This window comes from Macadamia integrifolia, chromosome 6 (genome assembly GCF_013358625.1).
Source record: "Macadamia integrifolia cultivar HAES 741 chromosome 6, SCU_Mint_v3, whole genome shotgun sequence".
NCBI lineage: Eukaryota > Viridiplantae > Streptophyta > Magnoliopsida > Proteales > Proteaceae > Macadamia > Macadamia integrifolia.
The window spans coordinates 12,213,950-12,233,639 of NC_056562.1; the positions used below are offsets into that span (position 1 = coordinate 12,213,950).

Below are 19,690 nucleotides of genomic sequence, written 5' to 3' on the forward strand. Positions count from 1 at the left end.
AATCTGACCAAAGCCATACCTTTCTAGTTTCTACCCGAAAAAAAAAAAAGAAAAAAAAAAAAAAATCCATACCTATCTGCTCTTTATGATTAGCGAGAAGGCGAGGGGTAGTTTAGTAATTTAGAAAATAATTTGTACTTATCATTATGCCGTCACGGTACAATACTTTCTCAACCAATAGAAAAGTTGACGGCAAATCCTTAACAGAAAACCTAACGGCAAAGTCATCGAAAGCCCTAGATTATAATAAATGCCTTAGAATCCACACTTCTTAAACCTTCCATTCCGGCTTTTTAAGAGATCCTGACCGTTGGATCCACTAAAGTTGAAAAAGATATATGGTGGCGGCTTTTCTCATATATCTTTCCCAGCAAGAAACGACGTGTATTTCCATAATTTACCAAAAAAAATAAAAAAGGACTTACGGAAGTTAAATTTGTCAATTAACGGCGTCAACCCCTTCACACTGTTCTTCGTTATCCCGAGAAAGAGGGTTTCGAGGAAACCAATCGGTAGTTTGTAACACCATGTCTCAGTAGCAGTGCTTGCCTCCGCTGCCAAACTGGTCGGCGAAAGGCTCATTTATCAAAGAAAGAAGGTAGTTACCAAACATAGAAGACGGTATAATTAGGGTTCCGGGTGTCAAGAAAGGATTAGGGTCGTCGTTTTCCTGTGAGTAGGATAATCTAAGTAGTAGTTGAGCTTCCATCTCTGTAGAAACTCATCCTGTATATCATTTGAATCATATCAAATAAGCTCCTTTCAAAGCGATCTGGTACCACAGGGCTTAAATCAGTTCTTCCTTCATCACGTAGTTCGGTAAAAAATCAAATCGCTCGTGAAATCGTTTCTTCGTGAACTGTGTTACTTGTTTCTCTCAAATCTCGCCTGGAATTCCACTTTCCAACTTTCACAGGTAAGTTTCAATGGAGCTTATTCTTTTTTTTTTTTTGGTCAGTTCAATTTTGATTTTAATTTTAAAATAAATTTTATTTGGTTCATCTTGGGTTTGGATTTTTCTTCTTTCGTGGTTCAGGTAAATTTCGAATGATTTGACGCTCTTTGCTTTTGAATGCCGTCTCTTTGTTAATCCAAACTGGCTTTTCTAGCCAGATCTGCGGTTGAGCCGTTCGCTTGTTCAAGTTAGAAGAAATTTCTTGTTTCTTCATTTAAACAGATCTTGTACAGATCTGTTTAAATAAGAGTTAATCTGGATTTCATGGGACGTAATTTGTTTTCTGTTCATCTTCTTTAAATTGATGGCAAAAAGCAAACTTCTTGTTTTTCTATTTGAGATTAATTGCCTGGTTACGTGATTTATATTACCGTATTGCTTCTCGTTTTCTGAAAAATTTGTTTTATCCACCCTTTATATTGTTTTGTACATGAAAATATTTGCTTTCTACTGGACTTTATTAGGATCAGAGCGGTTTGGAGTTGTCGGGTGAAGAAGAAAGTTTTTCTCCTTTTATGGCTTATGTTTTTTTGAGGCCAGGGATGAAGAAAAGCTTGTACAAATTCTCCAGTGATGGCACTGCTGGGTATGTTCTCATGCATGCACAATTCTATCTTGGCATGACCTTGCAATGGGTGGTTGACTTGTTCATTTATGCTTCTTTCTGATGATTGCTTTGCGAACTGGAAATGATTTAGTTATTTATTTATTTTTTTTTTAAATTCATTACTACTATAGTGAGGGTTTGAGGATCCGGTTATTCAGTTTTGTTCAGGGATTTTTGGCCGATTCCTGCAGATTTATGGCTGATTCAGGCCAAATTGAGTGGCGATTCTGATCTCTCAAACCCTGACTAATTTTCTGTTATTAGGTGAGTTTTTGCGTCAAATATTCCCTATAGTACAATCCCTGTTTCCTTGGCGTCACTATAAACATGCATGTGGGTGGTACTCGGGCTTGTGTATCAATCATTTGATCCAACTCTCTGAACATTGACTTATGCCTGAAAATGAGTCTTATTCAATTTTGATATGTCATTTACAACAATGTTTGTCTTCATGCACTTGTTCTGTCATTGCTAGACACATAAATAGTGATCAGCACCATTGAAATGTTGTATGACATGTTTGAACTAAACTGAACTTATTCTTGAAAGTTAAGACATCTTTTGCACTTGTTTTTGGAGAGATTTGAGATTTTGCTGGCCATTTCATTTACCCCAGTGGAAGAAATATTTTGGGTTTTGACTGACTGAAACTATGCATCTTTTGGCTTGCCATTTCATTTAGCCATTTCAGTGGGCAAATGACCATATTTGGCCCGAAACTTCAGCGATAGCTTAATTAAGCATTTCTAAACATAATAAACCTATAATTTGTATAAAAAAAAATAAAAATATAAAAACACCCAATATGGTAGTTTGGTTTCATCGTACCCTAGGTTGGTAGTGTATGCCTTACTATGTTGTATACCTTTTCAAATATAGCCTATTGTACGCCTAATTTAGTGTTAGAACATGAAATGAAAAAAACTGAAATATGCATTAGGAATAAGGAAAATGAATTAGACATTACACAATGTCAAAGTGTTATAAGTGTACTGTTGTTAAATGGTACTTTAATATCAACCTAGCAGTGTACTTGAATATAAAAACAAAATAATTTAGCACCCATTTAGGTTTGAAAGATTAGCTATTTCTTGGGTCCTCTTTGATCCTGAGGCTAGTAACTAAACCCGACTGACTGAGGTCTGCGTTTTTTGAATTCTGAGTTTTTGTAGGTTGTCCAAACTTTAGAAATTTCATTTATAACCAAAGGTTCTGTTTGCGTTGTCAGGTTGTTCTTTGTCAAGGAGGTTGCATTGTGTTTACCAACTCTATCTCAGTGGTCAATGAACTACAAATTAGACCAAATGTCTCATAGTAGGATTTGTACAGTGGTGGCTGTCTAACTCTTTCTTATACTCCATATGTCTGGATATAGCAATGGTAAACTTTCATATGTTACATTTTGGTTATAGACTTATATTACCAGAAATTATAAATTTACAAGATTGTTGTTTCATTTGTATGTCTTTTCCAGGGCTTGCAAATCATCTTCCTTGGCATGGTTTCTTTGACATTATTCCAAAACCTATTGTAAATATTTGTTATCTTTGGACTGTGGAGTAAAGCTTTACTACTTAGAAATGGAAGTGAAGAAGAGTAAGAGAATAATTGTTGACTTGAAGAGGAAGCGTGCATCCCAATGTGCATCATATTTCACTGCAGCTGCTCGTACGGCGGTGCTACGGAGATCCTCATTTGATTCCCTATCCGACAAGCTTTGGAAGCGGGTTAGGTCGAAGGCATGCAGGAACAAATCAGGCTCTCGCTCTGAGAAAGGTATAATAAAAAATTATTCAAATTTCATGAAGAGTGGGTTGCTTCAACGTCTGATGTTTTACCACAATGGTGAATGGAGGGATTTTCCGAAAGATTTTCTTGAGTTGGTGAAGAAAGGTTTTGAGGAAAAGAAGGCAGCCTTTGAAGTTGAATTCAAGGGTTGTTGTTCATTGCTGAATTTTCTGGACATGATTCAGGTTGACCTGAAAACGGGCTTAAAACAGCCAATTGCTTGGATTGATGAAGCAGGTGGCTGTTTCTTTCCGGTATCATATTCTGATGATTCTGATGACCAGGAACTGCATAGCTGTTTTCAGTCTGAACCGGGGGAAGATTGTTCACATGTATATTCAGAAACGGACATGGCTCGTGAAATTAAACTGCAACTTGAGATTGGGATTGAAGTAATTGGGGCCGGTAATGCAAAATCAGAAGAATGTGGTGAGGAATCATATACTCGTGTTAAGCGGCTTAAAATTGATGAAAAATCTCCCAGTGACCAGTACGGAGTAGAAGAACATGATAGTACCAATGCCAAATCAGTTGCAAAGATTGTGGAAGCTATTGGGGAGAATAGGCATTCGGGTGGCAACTCTCTTTTGCAGACAACTGGATTTGATGAATTGACTGATGATGCTGTGCAAGATATGTTCCTTTTGGGTATGGGCCTAAAATTGAGTGCAAATGACATACTCCAGATGTACCGTGGCTCAAGTAATTTTTTGCAAGGTCGGTTGGAACTTTTCCGAAAGCAGCTTGAAATTACGACAAAGTATCGTGGTGATCCAAATATAAGATATGCATGGCTTGCCACTTCCAAAGAAGCAGTATCCCGAATAATGGAGCATGGGCTTGGTTTAAAAGAACTGTGTGAAACTAAGCCTATGTATGGTGTTGGTGTTCGTCTCACACCGGCAAACTGCTCCTATATCAGGTATATACTTTCTTTCAGAGTTAATTCTCTCTCTCTCTTAGGTGCATAATATATTTCTTTCCAATCGAAGGTTGGAAGAAATCCACATATAATGGTTAAAATAGATTTTGTTGATGTGGCTTAAAAATGACTGTGTCTGAGGTTTTGCACATATTCTGGACTTCAGTGATCTTAGAGTGAAAACGTCATCTGTTGGAATGATAATCACCCTCTACTTACAGAAATTTTTTATGGGCTTGCCATTTGGCTATATTAGTGGGAAAATGCTGTGGAAGCTTTAGCCATCTAAATGGATTGTTTCTCTGCTTTTTACTCTGATTTGGGTTTTGTTGAGTATTGATGCTGACCTGCCATTGGGATGTTAAAGACAAATACAGTTGGTAGATTGTCTAAAGATGTCTTTTTTTCCTGCAATTATTATTCCCTTTCTATAGCTTTAATGGATTTTTGGATAAGAATTCACTTTTTGTTTCCTTAACAGTGCAAGTCATTGTGATGTTGACGAAAATGGAGTACAGCATTTGGTTTTGTGTCGTGTAATTATGGGAAACATGGAACTTGTTCATCCTGGATCTGAACAGTTTCATCCAAGTAGCGAAAACTTTGATAGTGGTGTAGATGATCTTCAAAATCCGAAGCACTATATGGTATGGAACATGAATATGAACACTCACATCTATCCGGAATATGTCGTCAGTTTTAGGATGCCATCCAATGCTGAAGGTAATTTTTGCCCCTAATTTCAATTTGTTCGATGATTGATTCATTGTTCTCTAGGAACATTGAGGAAGATGCTCTTGACAGCCGTACCCATAAACTTGACTCATCATTGACACAATCTGGATTTTTCAATCAATTTTTTAATGTCTTTGAATGAGTATGCCTTTGAAGTATGGCCTGCCAGAACACATCAACCATCAATCTTATTGTGAGGCTTGAATGGGTAATTTAATGTTTATAGTCGGGAAGTATTCTCAGCTGGTTTCATGTGTTGGCTACACCCTATCCAAGAGATACTGCACAACTTGAATTGTCTGGGTTGATGAGTTGGTGGGCCATGTTCACTTTACAGGGTGTAGCATTTTTTTGTGTGATAATAATAACAGTGTAGGGTCTAGAAATAAATCATGAGCGTGCTTTTGTTTAATTTTGGGAGTTTATTAGCTCCATTTGCTGTTAATATATTATAGTTAGAGATGTAGTATTTGTTTGTGTTCCTTCAGGTTTTTTAGTTGGGAATGAAAGCAAAGTCAATGTTTCTGGAGTCACAAATTCTGCTTGCTCTCAAGGTCAACTTCAACCAGATTCTTGTCTAGTTAATTCGGTAAGCTTCTATACCTTTTTTAGTTTTTCCTCCTCCTCCTCCTCCTCCTCCTCTCTCTCTCTCTCTCTCTCTCTCTCTCTCTCTCTCTCTCTCTCTCTCTAAGTGGTGATACTTCAATCGATCGGTAGAGGGGCTAGAAGTTCTAGGAATGTGCATGAGTTGGGCCAACCAAATATTCGAGGGTGGCCCTACACAAACGTGTCATGGTATCGTTTATTAAACAGAACTGGCCTTTTAAACGTGGGATTTTTGGAAAATCGAAGGGCACATGTCGTATTTTCTTATTCAAAATTGGAAGCTTTTGTTTTTGTTGGGGGCAATAAGGAATTTCAAAACTGAGACAGTTGATGTATATAGGATTTTAAACGTGGGCTTTTTTATTACTCAAAACTTTCTTGGGTTTTTCTGGAGCAACTTAAGCTTGCTTTTTGGCATAGTGATTTTTTTGTACCAAGATGGCAGGGGCCTAAGAATATCATTGCCTTGCGTAGGTGGTACTTTTAGGCTTTTAGCTTATGTTTTTGGGGCTTGTTCCTACTGTTTTTTGACTGCTGTTGAGTTTGTAACTTTTGGGTCTCTTATTCAGGGATTTAAGCATACAAATTGTCAATTAATCAACTATGGAAAACATTAAAATAACTTTGCCACCCAGTTCAAATCGACTCACACTACACCTCTATATCATCCCTCCCCCCCTCCAATGGTTTCCTCCAAATTTGAATCCGGTAGATGCAGATGTACCCGGATTGGAAGCAGAACCAGATCAGCTCCTACTGTTCACTTCTGGTCTTGGTCTTCCCTCTTTTATAGAAGATGGAGCATTTGACGTTACTGAAGCGAGGTCTGCTGATCAAAGCTGCCCATAGGTTCTGCAAAGGTACCTGCTATTGGTTGGCCATTTGAAGCACAAAGGCTTTAGAAGTGGGAACATAAGGTGCCAAAAGAGTGATTCAGAAAATAGGTTTTGGAGTGATTTTTCTATTTGTTACTTAGCTGTCAGGAATTCTGAGGCTGCCAGGTGGAAAACAGGCCTCTAAAGCAGTAATGACAAAATAAAGGCCTTTTTTGCTTCCTGTTACTCAGCCTTGAAAACTCCAAGGCTGTGCTATGGAACACTAGCTGCTAAAGAAGCAATTCACAAAATAGGGTGCTGGAGTTTACTGCCACTGGATACACAGCCATCAGAAACACTGAGGCTGTGCCAGTAGGAGCACAGGTCACTAAAGGACTAAGTGGAAAAATAGGGTTCTTTTTATCCCTCAAAGTCAGCGCCGCGAACCGAAGACACCTTCGCAATGAATGGAATTTCAAAATGGACATGCTGGAAGCATGGGGTTCCGGCAGACAACTTCTGCTTGCCAGTAGCACTCTACTATGTCTTCAGGGCGAATCATATAGAGCCTAAAGTTGATTTCCCCTTCCACTGAACTAACGCAAATTACCCTTGCCAGCACTGCGAGCTGAATACACCTTGCAATGAATGGAATTTCAAAATGGACATGCTGGAAGCATGGAGTTACAGCAGACAACTTCTGCTTGCCAGTAGCACTCTACTTTATCTTCAAGGCGATTCGAATAGGGCCTAAAGTTGATTTCCCCTTCCACTTAACTAATGCCGTGGAGAGGTTAGTATGAACCCTTTCCCCTGGCCCAAGGTGAAGTACTCTTAATTTTAATTTTGAATATTCATGATTCAGCCCTGTAGAAATGGAGTTTTCATCAAGGTTTGTATTGTTGGGGACTCTTCTTTATTTTCATCAGGTTTTTTTTACTAAGTTGAGTGTTGCCATGGTCTGTGATTCTAAGTACTCAATCTCATTTGTATGTACTATTTGATTGAATGATTTGAATTCTTTGATCAGTACGGACCTAGAAACTTTTTGGGTTCTCGTCAAGTGGTGTTCCTGATGCCATGTCATGTGTGCCAAGCATATCATTACTTGGTGTTTCCAATCCATGTCATCTGTGGTACTTATATTATTGCTTTCCAAGTAAAATATATATATATATATATATATCCATTGCTGTTATAATGAATTTGAGTATTTTCTCCAAATAAAAGACGTTTGAATTTATGTTACATGGATGGGTTCAGGTAACGGGCTGGCTATGGATATGTGTTGAGGAGTTGGATCCTCCTGCTCCCAGAGCCTAGAATATGAGGTTGTGTCTCGAAAATTTGTATGGTACAAGGGCTTGGCAAAAATGTTTTGAAAGGGGGAGGGGTTTATGTGTCACAATAAAGGGGTTGCTCTTCTCCTTAACAGCCACCAAGTTCCCAACTTATTGGTGCGAACTTGATCCATGCCCATGCCCATGCCCATGCCCATGCCCATGCCCAATACCCATACCCATTCCCATACCCATATCCATACCCATACTTATATGCGTTTTTGTTGTATCATGTTGGGTCAACACGGGTACTCCATGGGTGCATGATGTGTCTAGGTGAGAGAGATTTGAGCATATCTTAAGCCTAGTGAGTAGGGATGTCCTCCCCCTCTCTCACATACTATTGAGTTTGTTGCTCTGAGTTTCTCAGGAAATAATCTTTTCCTTTAACAAGTATCATTTTTCTTTTTAGGTGGGAGATCGTCATACATTTCCAGGCTTTGCAAAGAGATCTCAAACTGAAAACCTCCCTGTTGGTTCAAATGTTCCAAAGGCTCCCAAATCTCCATGGATGCCTTTCCCCATGTTGTTTGCAGCCATCTCTAGTGACGTGCCTCCTAAAAATATGAAGTTAGTGAATATACACTATGACCAATTTAGGGTATGCCCCAAATCACAATGTATCATATTAACCACTTCTCTTTTGTTTTGCTAAAGGATATTTATTTATTTATTTATTTATTTTTATCAGAGTAAAGTTATTAATCGGGATGAATTTGTTAAAAAGTTGAGATGTATAGTTGGGGACGGACTGCTGAGATCCACGATAACAAGTTTGCAGTGCAAGGTAAGGTTCATCTATTTTGATTTATTTTGTTTGTTCTTACACTGATGGGTAAGTAGCTGACTGACTTGGTTCTTTAGCTCTTTGTATGTATTTTACACATCATTATTTTAATTATTACTGTTGTATCATTGATACTTGTTATGGGAGGCTTCATTAATATGAATAGTATAATTGATAATTGCCTGGATAAATGCTGCACCACAATGCATTTTATGTGTCATTAGTTGGAATTCATTGTTTGATGGAAGTCTTAGAGGCTGCACCAAGGGTGTTGAAGATTTAGGGTTCTGCTAGTTATTAGATCAAATCAGATATCTATCAATGTATGGGAAGTTGATGCAGTTGGGCGTTGGATTTAGGGCTACACATTTAGTTTGATTTCTTTGTTTATTTCCTTTCTAGAGTTAGAAACAAATCACATTAAGGTAATTGATATGTAAGGATTTTTATTCTATTTGTTTTAGAAAGTTGGGTTATTTGGGTAGATACGTAGGACTTATTTTGGCTTCCTAGAATATTTAGTTTCCATTTTTGTTGGGTTTAGTTTTCCTTTATATTGATGTATCTCGATGGAGAAAGAGTTTTGAGTTTTGAATTTGAATGAACAGTTTTCTTTTGGTTGAAGTATGTCGGAAACCCTCTTTCTCAGTCTTAGAAATTCTCCCGTCTCTTCCCTTCCATTCTTCTACTCCGTCTTTGTTTCTTCTTCATTCCTTTCTGGTTTTTTTTTTCTCAGCACCCCTGTTTCAGGGCATTAGTCACAGCTCTAATGAGGTTGATCGATCTCCCTCTGGGTTGATCAGTTTGGGCTGAGTTTTTGTTTTAAGGTTTCCTTTCCCTGGGCGACCTTAACCCTAGATTCTTGTCTTCAAAGGACCCTCCTATTGAGATTTGAAACCAGGTTCAGATCTGGTTCTGTACCTTACGTTGGACTGAGTTGCAGATCCAATTAGTTGTTGTTGGTGAAGTTTATTGTTAGAATAAGGAATAGTGTGCCGCAGGGGCACATTGGGGTTTCCCCCCTCCACCGACCCTAAGTAGATTGGGGCAACTGGATGGGGGGGTATAATTTGTAAATGCTTTATTTATTCTATTTTGTACTCCTATCATGATAATCATGACTCTATTATGATTTTATATTATAAAAATAGGGGACTTGTGTGATCATTTAAAGACACAAGCATTCTCCCGTTCTTTCTGTTAACATGGTTTTAGAACCTAATTTCTGATCTAGGTTTTCAGTTTCTCAGCAAACCTTCGCCTTCCCTTCATATCTCTACCTTTTGAAGATCAAGTACAACTACCTGGAAGGACTCATCATTATCCACGAGATCAAGATCCTCACAAATTGATGTGCAAAAAAAAGAAGGGTTTTCCTCTAAACCTTGAAAAAATCGGTTTTGGGACTCCCTCCTCAAAATTGGCTGATTTGTTTTAGGAAATCATCACCATTACAGAGGAGATCGACCAGACTTGTGGCCCCATCTGCCAAGTCTCTGTATCAAATTTTCCATCTTCTTTGATAATTAGGGTTTTCTCCTAAAACTCTAATTTGCTTATCTCAACAATTCTTCATCAAGCTTGATATTATTTGGAGTACCTCACTACCCTTACTGGGCAATTTGTTTGAAGTATAGACACTTTTTGACGGTTGATCTGTAAACTTTGGGTCTGATGAAAAAAGTTGCAATGACTACATGCCTTTTGGGACTAGCTCTGTGAAATTGGATGGAACTAATTACCTTGTCTGGTCTAGATCTACATATCTTACCATTGTTGGTAGATGTTTCACTGGACACATTACAGGGAAATTGAAGAAACCCTCTGATGAGGGTATCTCTCAGGATAAATGGGTCATTAATGACTCCTTGGTAATGTCTTACTTGATTGGTTCTATTCATCAATCTATTTCTCGAGTATTTTTGTTATTAGATACTGCTTCTTAGATTTGGGCTGTTGCCAGGGAAACTTACGGGCATCTAGGGAATGATGCTCAGGTATTTGAGCTTCGCAAGAAGGTTCGTACCACTACCCGGTAGGAAGTCTCTATGTCCTAATATTATGTAGAACTTCGAGCTCTATGGTACGAATTGAACCATTATGTAGATTATTATTCCAAAAATGCTGAAGACAGTACTGCTTACACCTAACATGTTGACAAAATTAGGGTGTGATTTCTTGGCAGGCTTAAATTTCGAGTATGATTAGATTTGTGTTCAGATACTTAGCAACTCTCCCTTCCCTACTCTGAAACAATCCTTTGCTCTTGTTTATACGGAGGAATGTTGTCGTATCTCGATGCTACATGCTTCTACTATTGAAAAATCAGCTCTACAGATTGGATCCACTATTACCTCTGAAGGAGCAAATTGAACTGGTGATTCTACTAAGGAGATTGTTAAATGTGAACACTGCTGCAAACGATACCATACCATACCATACCATACTAAGATCTACTGTTGGAAGCTCTATGAAAAGCCTGCTGATTTTGAGGCAAAGCGCACTCGGAGTCGATCCAAAATTAAATCCCATCAGGCTGAGACTGGACACTCCCCCTGCAACTGATGTTGGACTCTCCTAAGAGGAACTCTTGGCTTTCAGACATATGCTTAAGGCTTCCAATTCTTCAACTCCTTCCAATTCAGTCCTTTCAGGTTCCAGTTTTGTTTACTTAGATATTTTATTTGGTGGACATTGTGCATTAGTCGTCTTCACTCCTTGGATCATTGACTCTGGTGCCATTGATCACATTATTGGTTCCTCCAATTTATTTCACCAGTATTCACTTGCCTCAGGCAGAGATAAAGTTAGGGTAGGATATGGCACCCTATCATCTGTCTTCGGAAAGGGTTCTATTATGTGTTCTCTTTTTATAACTCTATCTTCAATTTTACATATCCCTAATTTTACTACTAAATTTGCTATCCATTAGTAGTTGTACTGAGGACCTAAACTGTAAAGTAAACTTTTTTTCCTTCCCATTGCATTTTCCAAGATCTGGAAACAGGGAAGACGATTGGATGTGGTAAGGTGCATGGTGGTCTTTATTTGCTTGATGATGGTTTGTCTCCCTATTGCTACGGCATCATCTCCTCACCAACTACACTCTGCTTCTTCTGAATTGACTCAATGGCACTGTCGTTCCCACCAATTGGGACCTTATCTCTTTTATTTCTGCATTTAGTTAAATCATGTATTAGGGATGACTCTTGTGACGCTTGTACTCAGGCTAAAAAGACTCGTTTCAGTTATTTTCCTTTAAATAAAAGTTCTATTTTTCATTTGGTTCACTTTGATGTATGGGGTCCATCTCGTAGGACATCTATTTCGGGGAAAAGGTGGTTTGTGTCCCTTATTGTCACTTTAGAACTACTTGGATTTACGTGATGCAACACAAAAGTGAAGTGTTCAATTGTTTTCAGTGGTTCCATAAAATGATTCAGACTCAGTTCAATGCAACTCTGAAAATCTTGCATACTGATAATGGAAAATTACATGGAGGGTCAGTTTAAAAAATACCAAGCTGATCATGGGATTTTTTATCTGACAAGCTGTGTTGACACTCCTGCTTAGAATGGGGTGGTTGAACGTAGGGGTGTCAACGGTCCGGTTTGGTGCGGTTTCGGTCCGGTTCCACCGGTTTCGGTGTGACTTTGGAAGTGACCGAAACCGACCCATTAAGGATTTATCGGTTTCGGTCTGGTGTCGGCTTCGGTGCGGTTTGGGTTCGGGTTGGTACCGGTTTGGATTTATGAGGTTCATTTCGGTTTGGATCGGTTTTTTAAACCGGTATGGAGCCATTAGGAAACAACCAAATGATGAATTGGTGAACTTCGGTTTCTTAAATCAATTTGTAACCGGGTTGGTTTTGATTTTTGGTCTAGTTTGGATTCGACTTTCCATACAAATGTAAACAAAACTATGCAAATTTTGATTTTTTTAATGAATTTTGGAGTGTTTCGGTTTCTTACCGGTTTGGTTTCGGTTTTGGTCCGGGTTTTGAGCCGGTTTCGGTTTGGTTTCGGGTTCATCCGGTTTTCGGTGCGGTTCGGTTTGGTTTTGGGGTTGCAATACTCGAAACCGAACCGAACCAATAAGGCTTCGGTTCGGTCCGGTATCGGTTCGGTCCGGCCGGTTTTACTGGTTCGGTTTAGGAATTGACACCCCTAGTTGAACGCAAGAATAGGCACTTGCTAGATATTGCTTGAGTCATGATGTTTGCTAGACAAGTTCCATCTCAGCAGTGGAGTGATGCTGTCCTCATAGCAACCTACCTAATCAATCATATGCGAATGTCCTCAACTCTTGAACTCGTGTTGAGGTTCTTCAAGGGACTACATTCTGGTTTTACCAAAGACTTGGGTGTGTCTGTTATGTCAGGGATTATCATTCATCAGGAAAATTGGAACCTCGAAGTACAAAGTGTATCTTTCTGGGTTACTCTCCTACACAGAAAGGATACAAGTGTTAGCATCCTCCTACCTGGGGCACAATAGTAACAATGGATGTTGTGTTTCATGAATCTGTTGGTTACTACTCATTGTCACTTCTTCAGGGAGAGTCTGGAGTTACTAGTGAAGAATGTAGGACTCTGAATCTGCTTGCTCCACTAGTTTACCCATCATCATCACCTAAGGATCCTCATGCTCCACAAGATAATGAAGGGGCTGAACCTATTGTTCCAACTTAGGGGGAGATGACTCTAGTACAAAGAACCATTGGTGAATTCTAGAGACAAATTGATGACTACACTCTTCAAGTTTGTAGTAGGGTATATACCAGAAATAAGCAACTTTAGACCATCACCACTACTACAGCACCTTTACACATCCCTTCGCTAGCCATGGATCCAAAACCGATTGAGCCTCATACCTTAGGTATACTCTCTCCTTCTAATCAACCTATTTTCCTCAGAAAAGGAACTAGGACCTGTACTCAACACCTTATATCTTATGTTTCATATGATTCCCTTTCTCCCTCCTATCGTGCCTTTGTGTCTTCTCTTTCATCTACTTGTGCCTATAAGATTTGGTTAGGAAGCTCTTGTAGAAAAAAATGGATGGCTGCAATGAAGGAAGAAATGGATGCCTTAAAAAGGAATGCTACATGGGAACTTGTGACTCTTCCACCTGGGAAGAGATCTGTTGGCTGCAAGTGGGTGTTTGTGGTAGAACAGAATATCGATGGTTCTGTTGACAGATACAAGGCAAGGCTTGTAGCTAAAGGGTTCACTAAGACTTATGGAATCGATTACCAGGAGACATTTGCACCAATTGCCAAGTTGACCTTTGTGCAAGTTTTACTCTCATGTGCTGTGAACCTAGGATGGGAACTCCAACAACTTGATGCAAAGAATGCTTTTCTCCATGGAGAGCTCGATGAGGAAGTTTATATGAGAATTCCACCAGGTTTCTCTAGCATAAGAACTCAAGGCAAGATTTGTAAGTTGAAACATGCTCTCTATGGGTTGAAGAAGTCACCTAGAGCGTGGTTTGGAAGATTTCACAAGGCTATGGCATCTGTGGGGTATAAGCAGAGTAATGCTGACCACATAATGTTCATAAAATGAACTTCGCCTGCACTAACAACGAGGCTGAATACCCAGCTTGTATAGCTGGGTTACAAGCAGCATTGAAACTCTCAGTGAAATGCCTTGAGGTGTATGGCGATTCCCTAATCATCATCTGTCAGACTCAGGGTAGATGGAAGATAGAGCCATGCACCGTGCACTAAAGAGGCGATGGCACGAGAAGCAGAGCAAGAGCTTCGCTCCCCACCAAACTAGCTAGCCAAGCAAGCAAGCCAACAACTACCTTATCTCATTAGCGAAACTAGAGTACATGAGTAGATTGCCTGCTTTCTTAGTTATCAAATGGTCTTGCTTGTTGATCCTGAAAAGTGGCTTTCTTGGAAAGTATATGGGGAAGTTTACACATGAGAAGCATGGGATCAAGGGTATTTAAAAAAAAAAAAAAAAAAAAATTCACATTACGTAACTAATTCAGAAATCACGCAAGGGGTTTGGGGCCGACGCTGCAGTCCTTACTCCTTCCCCTTTCGGAGCTTGCTCTGGTAGTGACAAGACTCCATCAGCGACGGTGAGAGTCCTCTGGCGAACATTCCTCAGACCAAGGCAGGAACATTTGATGTATTTATTAATTTTTTTTCATCTTCTTTATTCTTCTTCTTTCTACGGTTTCTACCTGCTGTATTTTCTTCTTCTTTCTCTTAATCTATTCTATTTCCCTCTGTTTTTTTTACTGCAGCAGGAAGTGTGGAACTGCAGTGCGAGAGAATTTTTTTTTCTTTTCCTCTCCCTTCTACGGTTCTCTACCTTCTTTCTTTTCGTTTTTTTTCTCCCTATGTTGCAGGCTTTTTTTGGCTTTCTTTTCCTCTCCCAGTCTCCTTTCTTCTTCACTGCAACCTACAACTCTCTCTCTCTCTCTCTCTCTCTCTCTCTCTCTCTCTCTGATGAATATGCAGCTCCTTGGTTCTGGTTTGATGTTTTTTGCTGTTGGTTATCAATATTGATTGTGTATTGTAGCTTGGGTATTATTCTTTTGATTATCAAGTATTGCTTTTTGTGGCTGGTGGCTTTCTGATTTATTCTTTGTGAGATGGTACTGCTGGAGATAGTATTATGGCTTATTCTGCAGCTCTCTTTTTTTTTTTTGATGAATATGCAGCTCTCCTTGGTTCTGGTGAATCTGGTTTGATGTTCTTGGCTGCTGGTTGTCAAAATTGATTGTGTAATTATATATTTATATTATATGCTATGATGATGATTGATGAAGATGAACTTAGTTTATTCACTTTATTGATTTGTTTTGTTATGAATATCTTGCATTAGCATGAAGTATGAACATTTAATCTTTATTTAGCATATGAGTAGTATTATATAATTTTTAATATGTCATTAGAGCCAAATAGAATGGTTATGTAAAAAATAAAATATTAGAACGCTTTATTCAATAAGGCGATGCCTTATGCCTGCCCTATCGCCAAAGCGCTCCAAAAGACTCAAATGCCTTGGTCGCCTCACTGCCTTAAGAACCTTGAAACCAATACTCTGTGTGGTGATGTAAAATGTTTCCCTTCTCCAAAGGATCATCTATTCTCTTATTTTTACAGTTTCCACTACCTGGGATTGGATCACTTATGATTCGATCTTACTTTACCATCCCTATAAGATGTACTCTATTTATTTCCACTGCAAGAAGGGTTAGTAGTCATCGTGGGTTTTACTTTCGAAGTTTTCTTCTGTTTCATGTCTCTCTCAGAATGTGGTGGATGTTTTAAAAAGGATTGTAATGCAGTGTTAATCTTTTGAACCAATGAGATCCGGTGGGAGACAAGCTTGCAAAATGCTTTCACCCAAGGAATAAAATCAGATATCCAAAAATTTCAGAGAATGATTCTGGAAAAATTCTAGTCCAAGGCTTTAATGAGATGGGAGAATATATAATAACATGAATCAGGCTTGAGTCAGTTGTCAGATTTTTAGGATCTGAAGATTCCTGCTTGAAAAAGGAATTACCAAATCTAAGAGTCAATAGAAGCTAACCAGATTAGAGATTGATTTCAGTACCAAATAACAAGCCTAATGATAGTCTGAAATCTAAAATCAAACTTAGAAAACAGAACTTGAAAATTGATTGAAACCGAATTCAGACTTGAAGAAGACGAACAGGAAATCAGTTCCAATTTTTAAACTGTAAGAAGGATCAGAACAAACCAATTGCTAGGTATGGAAACAGAATTGAAATCCAATGGTTAGAGTTGAAGTTTCAGAAAAATTCCTAGTTTGGGTAGGAAATTAAGAAACCCGAAAACTAAAAGGATTTTATTCCAAGAACAGAATAAGAACTAGAAATTGAGATGAATGAGGGAGAAGATGAGAGGAGAAAGATGACTAGAGAAGATAAGGTATTAGGTCTGGGATACCAATTACCCTATTGGACACCCTTAACTGAATTAGATGTGCTAGTAAGTTCCTTCTATGGGCTAAACCGCACATCTCAATTGGAGAAATTGTCAATTTAATATTCTCTATGTTTCCTGGTTCAACTAATCATTTATACATAAACATGTTTGGCTGTTATTGTTGTTCTCCCCCCACCCCCCCTTTTCTCATCTTTTCCCTCTCCTTGCATTCCTTTTGATGTCACAACATATCATACCTCATCTTAATAGGGGATCTTTCTATGCTTCAGAAAGTCCTCCAATACCTAATTTCATCTTTTTCTAGCTCCTTTATCTCCCTATTTTCAAATGACTCTTCATATTCTTTTTAGTTGGTCCACTTTGGAGTCTTGTATTTTTTTATTAATTTTTGGAAGAGAAAACAAATCCTTGTTCGGAGAGGGTGTTCTACTTGGTTCATAATTTTTGAGCCACATGGAGGACTGTTCTATGGGATTCAACCGTTGGCTAGATATAGCAACATTTGGATACACTTTCTGCATGTTGAGTGGACATCCTAACAGATTCTGAACATGAAATCAATCATGTGGCCCATGTATCAGATCTTTCCCCTCGATTCAACTCGACTCTCAACTTTCGACTAATGTAGAACTAGAATTGGCAAAGGCCAACCTAATCCCAAACTGCAGGATACTTATCAAAGAACAGCCATAAATAGTCTACAATAATTCCAGGTTAGAAAAGTAGGCCAAATAGAAAAAAGTGCAGCCAATCGATCTCTGCAGGAAGTTCTTTTCTGATCAGGTTAGGAACCTGACATTAGGGACTTAACAGAGGATGTATTAGGCCTATTTCTTCGTAGTTTCATAGGCCAATATCAAAGGAGACCATATGATCACAAGCAGCTCTACCAATTTCTGTCCTGGATAGAAGAGATCACTATAATAGGGTTCTTGGGAGATTTTAATTTTCTCACTAATAGCTGGTCAGAATGACCATATCTTTTGGTTGATTGATGGTAGTGATGGGAGGGTGACTTCAGGTAACCAGCAACCAAAATAGAAGCTTCTAAATTTCTGGGCAGGTATGAGGGAGGGACTAGATTTAAGTACCTGTAGTACTCGGACTGACATGTAACTCCTTGGATGGTTGAGAGAAGAAGAAGAAGATAGCTTGAAGAAGAACCTCTCGGGCTTCACACCACAGGGAGTTATTTGGATCAAACACTAATTCCATCACCCTTGATCAAACACAAGACAACTTTTCATGAAGAAGACAATAGCAGCAGCCATTAATTTTTTTATCAAATCATTCTTAGCTTTAGGAGCCTCATCTTTATTTATAATGTTGATGGAGGAGGGAATTACAAAATAGAAGGTTCCTCAAAAAGAAACCTTAGTTTAGTTTCCTAATACAAGACCTACTAAAAACTGAAATTAGAAACTAGTTAAAAGAGTAAACTAACTACTAATGACTTGACTCCTAAGGAAGCAAATATAACTCAAATCAAACATAACTAAAAAGGAAACTAATGAAAAAGGAAACAAACTAGTAATCCCGTATGCAACCTTAAATCCTATCTTTTAGGCCTATAAAAGTGGCCTATTACACTCAAAACACATGGGATCAAAGGCCTAACATTTATGGAACCCAACCCTAGGCTTATTCCTAATAAAACAAGCATAGTTTGGTGAAGAATCTGCATCATCGACTCTCGACTCTCGACTCTCGACTCTCAACTCTCAACTCAAAGACTCAAAAGACTCAAAAGACTCCAAAAGACTCAAAAGACTCCGAAAGACTCAAAAGACTCAAAGACTCAAAGACTCAAAGACTCAAAGACTCAAAAGACTCAAAAGAATCAAAGACTCAATTCAACATAGCATTTTCCCAGCTAAATGGGGTTGGCTGTATTTAAGGTTCTTTTCCCAAGCTGTGCAAATCAAGATTTGATAGTGCAAATGTGGTGTAATGTTTTTGGCTTGAAACCCACCATGTAGTAGGATCTCAAAATGTGTGGCTACATTGGTAGGCTGGTGTAGGAAATGTACAAGACAATCTGTTCATGTCTATGTTTTTAACTAGTCATTGTTCGATTGAATCTGCTACATACTTTGGTGCTTTTGCTTGAAACTTTTCGCAAGTGGTTGCATCATCGTTCTCATCTATGGATGGTGGTGCAGTCTATAACGACCTATTACATAATTCTTTTTCCTGTGTTTTACATATCATTCCTTTGAGTTCCTTTACTTACTGTTCCAGTAACACCTCTATTTGTTTCTACTTTGTAGTTGGCATCAAAGCAGGAGGTTGAATGAGAATATACACAAACCAGGTTGATGAAGCTTAACTGTCCTAAATTTGCTGCTGCAGCATGTGAAATGTGTCGACATGATGTGAATGTAGTTGTGTTTGGTACGGGATTTCGGGTTTAGTATCAAATGGAATTTATTTCGAGTTTGTTATCTGGTGCGACATGAAGTAATGCCTTTTATCAGCTATAAAATTATAAATGGTAACACTATTATTGTCTGTATGGCATTTTTGCCGTCTGTGATTATGGTTGTTAATTGTGTGAACTACCTAAAGTAGCAGTTGCCTCCACTGGAATATAATGGAATGCCATTGTGATATGACCCATAATTGTGTCTGGTGATGTTTTGGTTCGCTTTTTGAATGTAAAAGTTAATTTGATCTTTTTTTTTTCCGGGTCAGATGGCCAAGTTGATGTGGAACATGAAACTAATGTCTTGGCAATCTTTGTCTATAGTGGCAGCAGATGGACCAGCGGGTGGTAGGGAATTACTCGGTGCCATCAATTGGCTTAGGCTATGTTTGGTATGGCCAATGGGCTGCTTTTGGTAGTCAAGAGAAGAAAACAGAAGAATGAAAAGAAAAGAATCTAGAAAAGCGGAAAAAAGAAAATAGAAAAGAAATAAAATTGTAAGAAATTTTTTTTTCTTTTCTTTTTGGCTGTCAATGGATGAAAGAAAAGAGAAGTTTTTATTTTCTTATGTTTTCTTATTTTTGTGTGTTTTAGGTAAGACATTTTTGGCAGAATTTCACTATTCTAGTGAATTTTAAAATTCAAAAAAAGAATTTTAAATTTGATTCAGGACATACCAAATGTAATGATGATTTCTTTTGTATTTCTTTTTATCTTTTCTTCTCTTCTTTGGTTACCAGCCCAGCCGTAGTGGTTTTTTTTTTTT

The 19,690-nt window shown here is 38.4% G+C and overlaps 1 protein-coding gene across 6 annotated transcripts; it reads left to right on the top strand.

The window, feature by feature from the left end:
• The first annotated feature begins 499 nt into the window (after window positions 1–499).
• LOC122081872 (inactive poly [ADP-ribose] polymerase RCD1-like) lies at window positions 500–19,118 on the top strand. Of its 6 annotated transcripts, none has more exons than XM_042649230.1 (10): window positions 502–916; window positions 1,420–1,541; window positions 1,721–1,826; window positions 2,791–2,942; window positions 3,037–4,272; window positions 4,754–4,995; window positions 5,496–5,596; window positions 8,181–8,369; window positions 8,460–8,555; window positions 18,770–19,118. In XM_042649230.1, the coding sequence occupies exons 5-10, from the start codon at window positions 3,143–3,145 to the stop codon at window positions 18,794–18,796; spliced, it is 1,785 nt and encodes a 594-aa protein (XP_042505164.1). In that variant the 5' UTR covers window positions 502–916; window positions 1,420–1,541; window positions 1,721–1,826; window positions 2,791–2,942; window positions 3,037–3,142; the 3' UTR covers window positions 18,797–19,118. The 6 variants fall into 6 exon arrangements, with proteins under 6 accessions (XP_042505168.1, XP_042505169.1, XP_042505164.1 ...); XM_042649231.1 differs by having other exon boundaries at window positions 1,754–1,826; XM_042649229.1 differs by lacking the exon at window positions 1,721–1,826.
• The last annotated feature ends 572 nt before the right edge of the window (window positions 19,119–19,690 follow it).

Bases quoted from the DNA above. Each gene is read 5' to 3' on its own strand.
- LOC122081872 (XM_042649230.1), top strand. From the start codon at position 3,143: ATGGAAGTGAAGAAGAGTAAGAGAATAATTGTTGACTTGAAGAGGAAG. The intron at 5,597-8,180 runs GTAAGCTTCTAT...TTTTCTTTTTAG, and splicing joins ATTCTTGTCTAGTTAATTCG to GTGGGAGATCGTCATACATT. The intron at 8,556-18,769 runs GTAAGGTTCATC...TCTACTTTGTAG, and splicing joins TAACAAGTTTGCAGTGCAAG to TTGGCATCAAAGCAGGAGGT.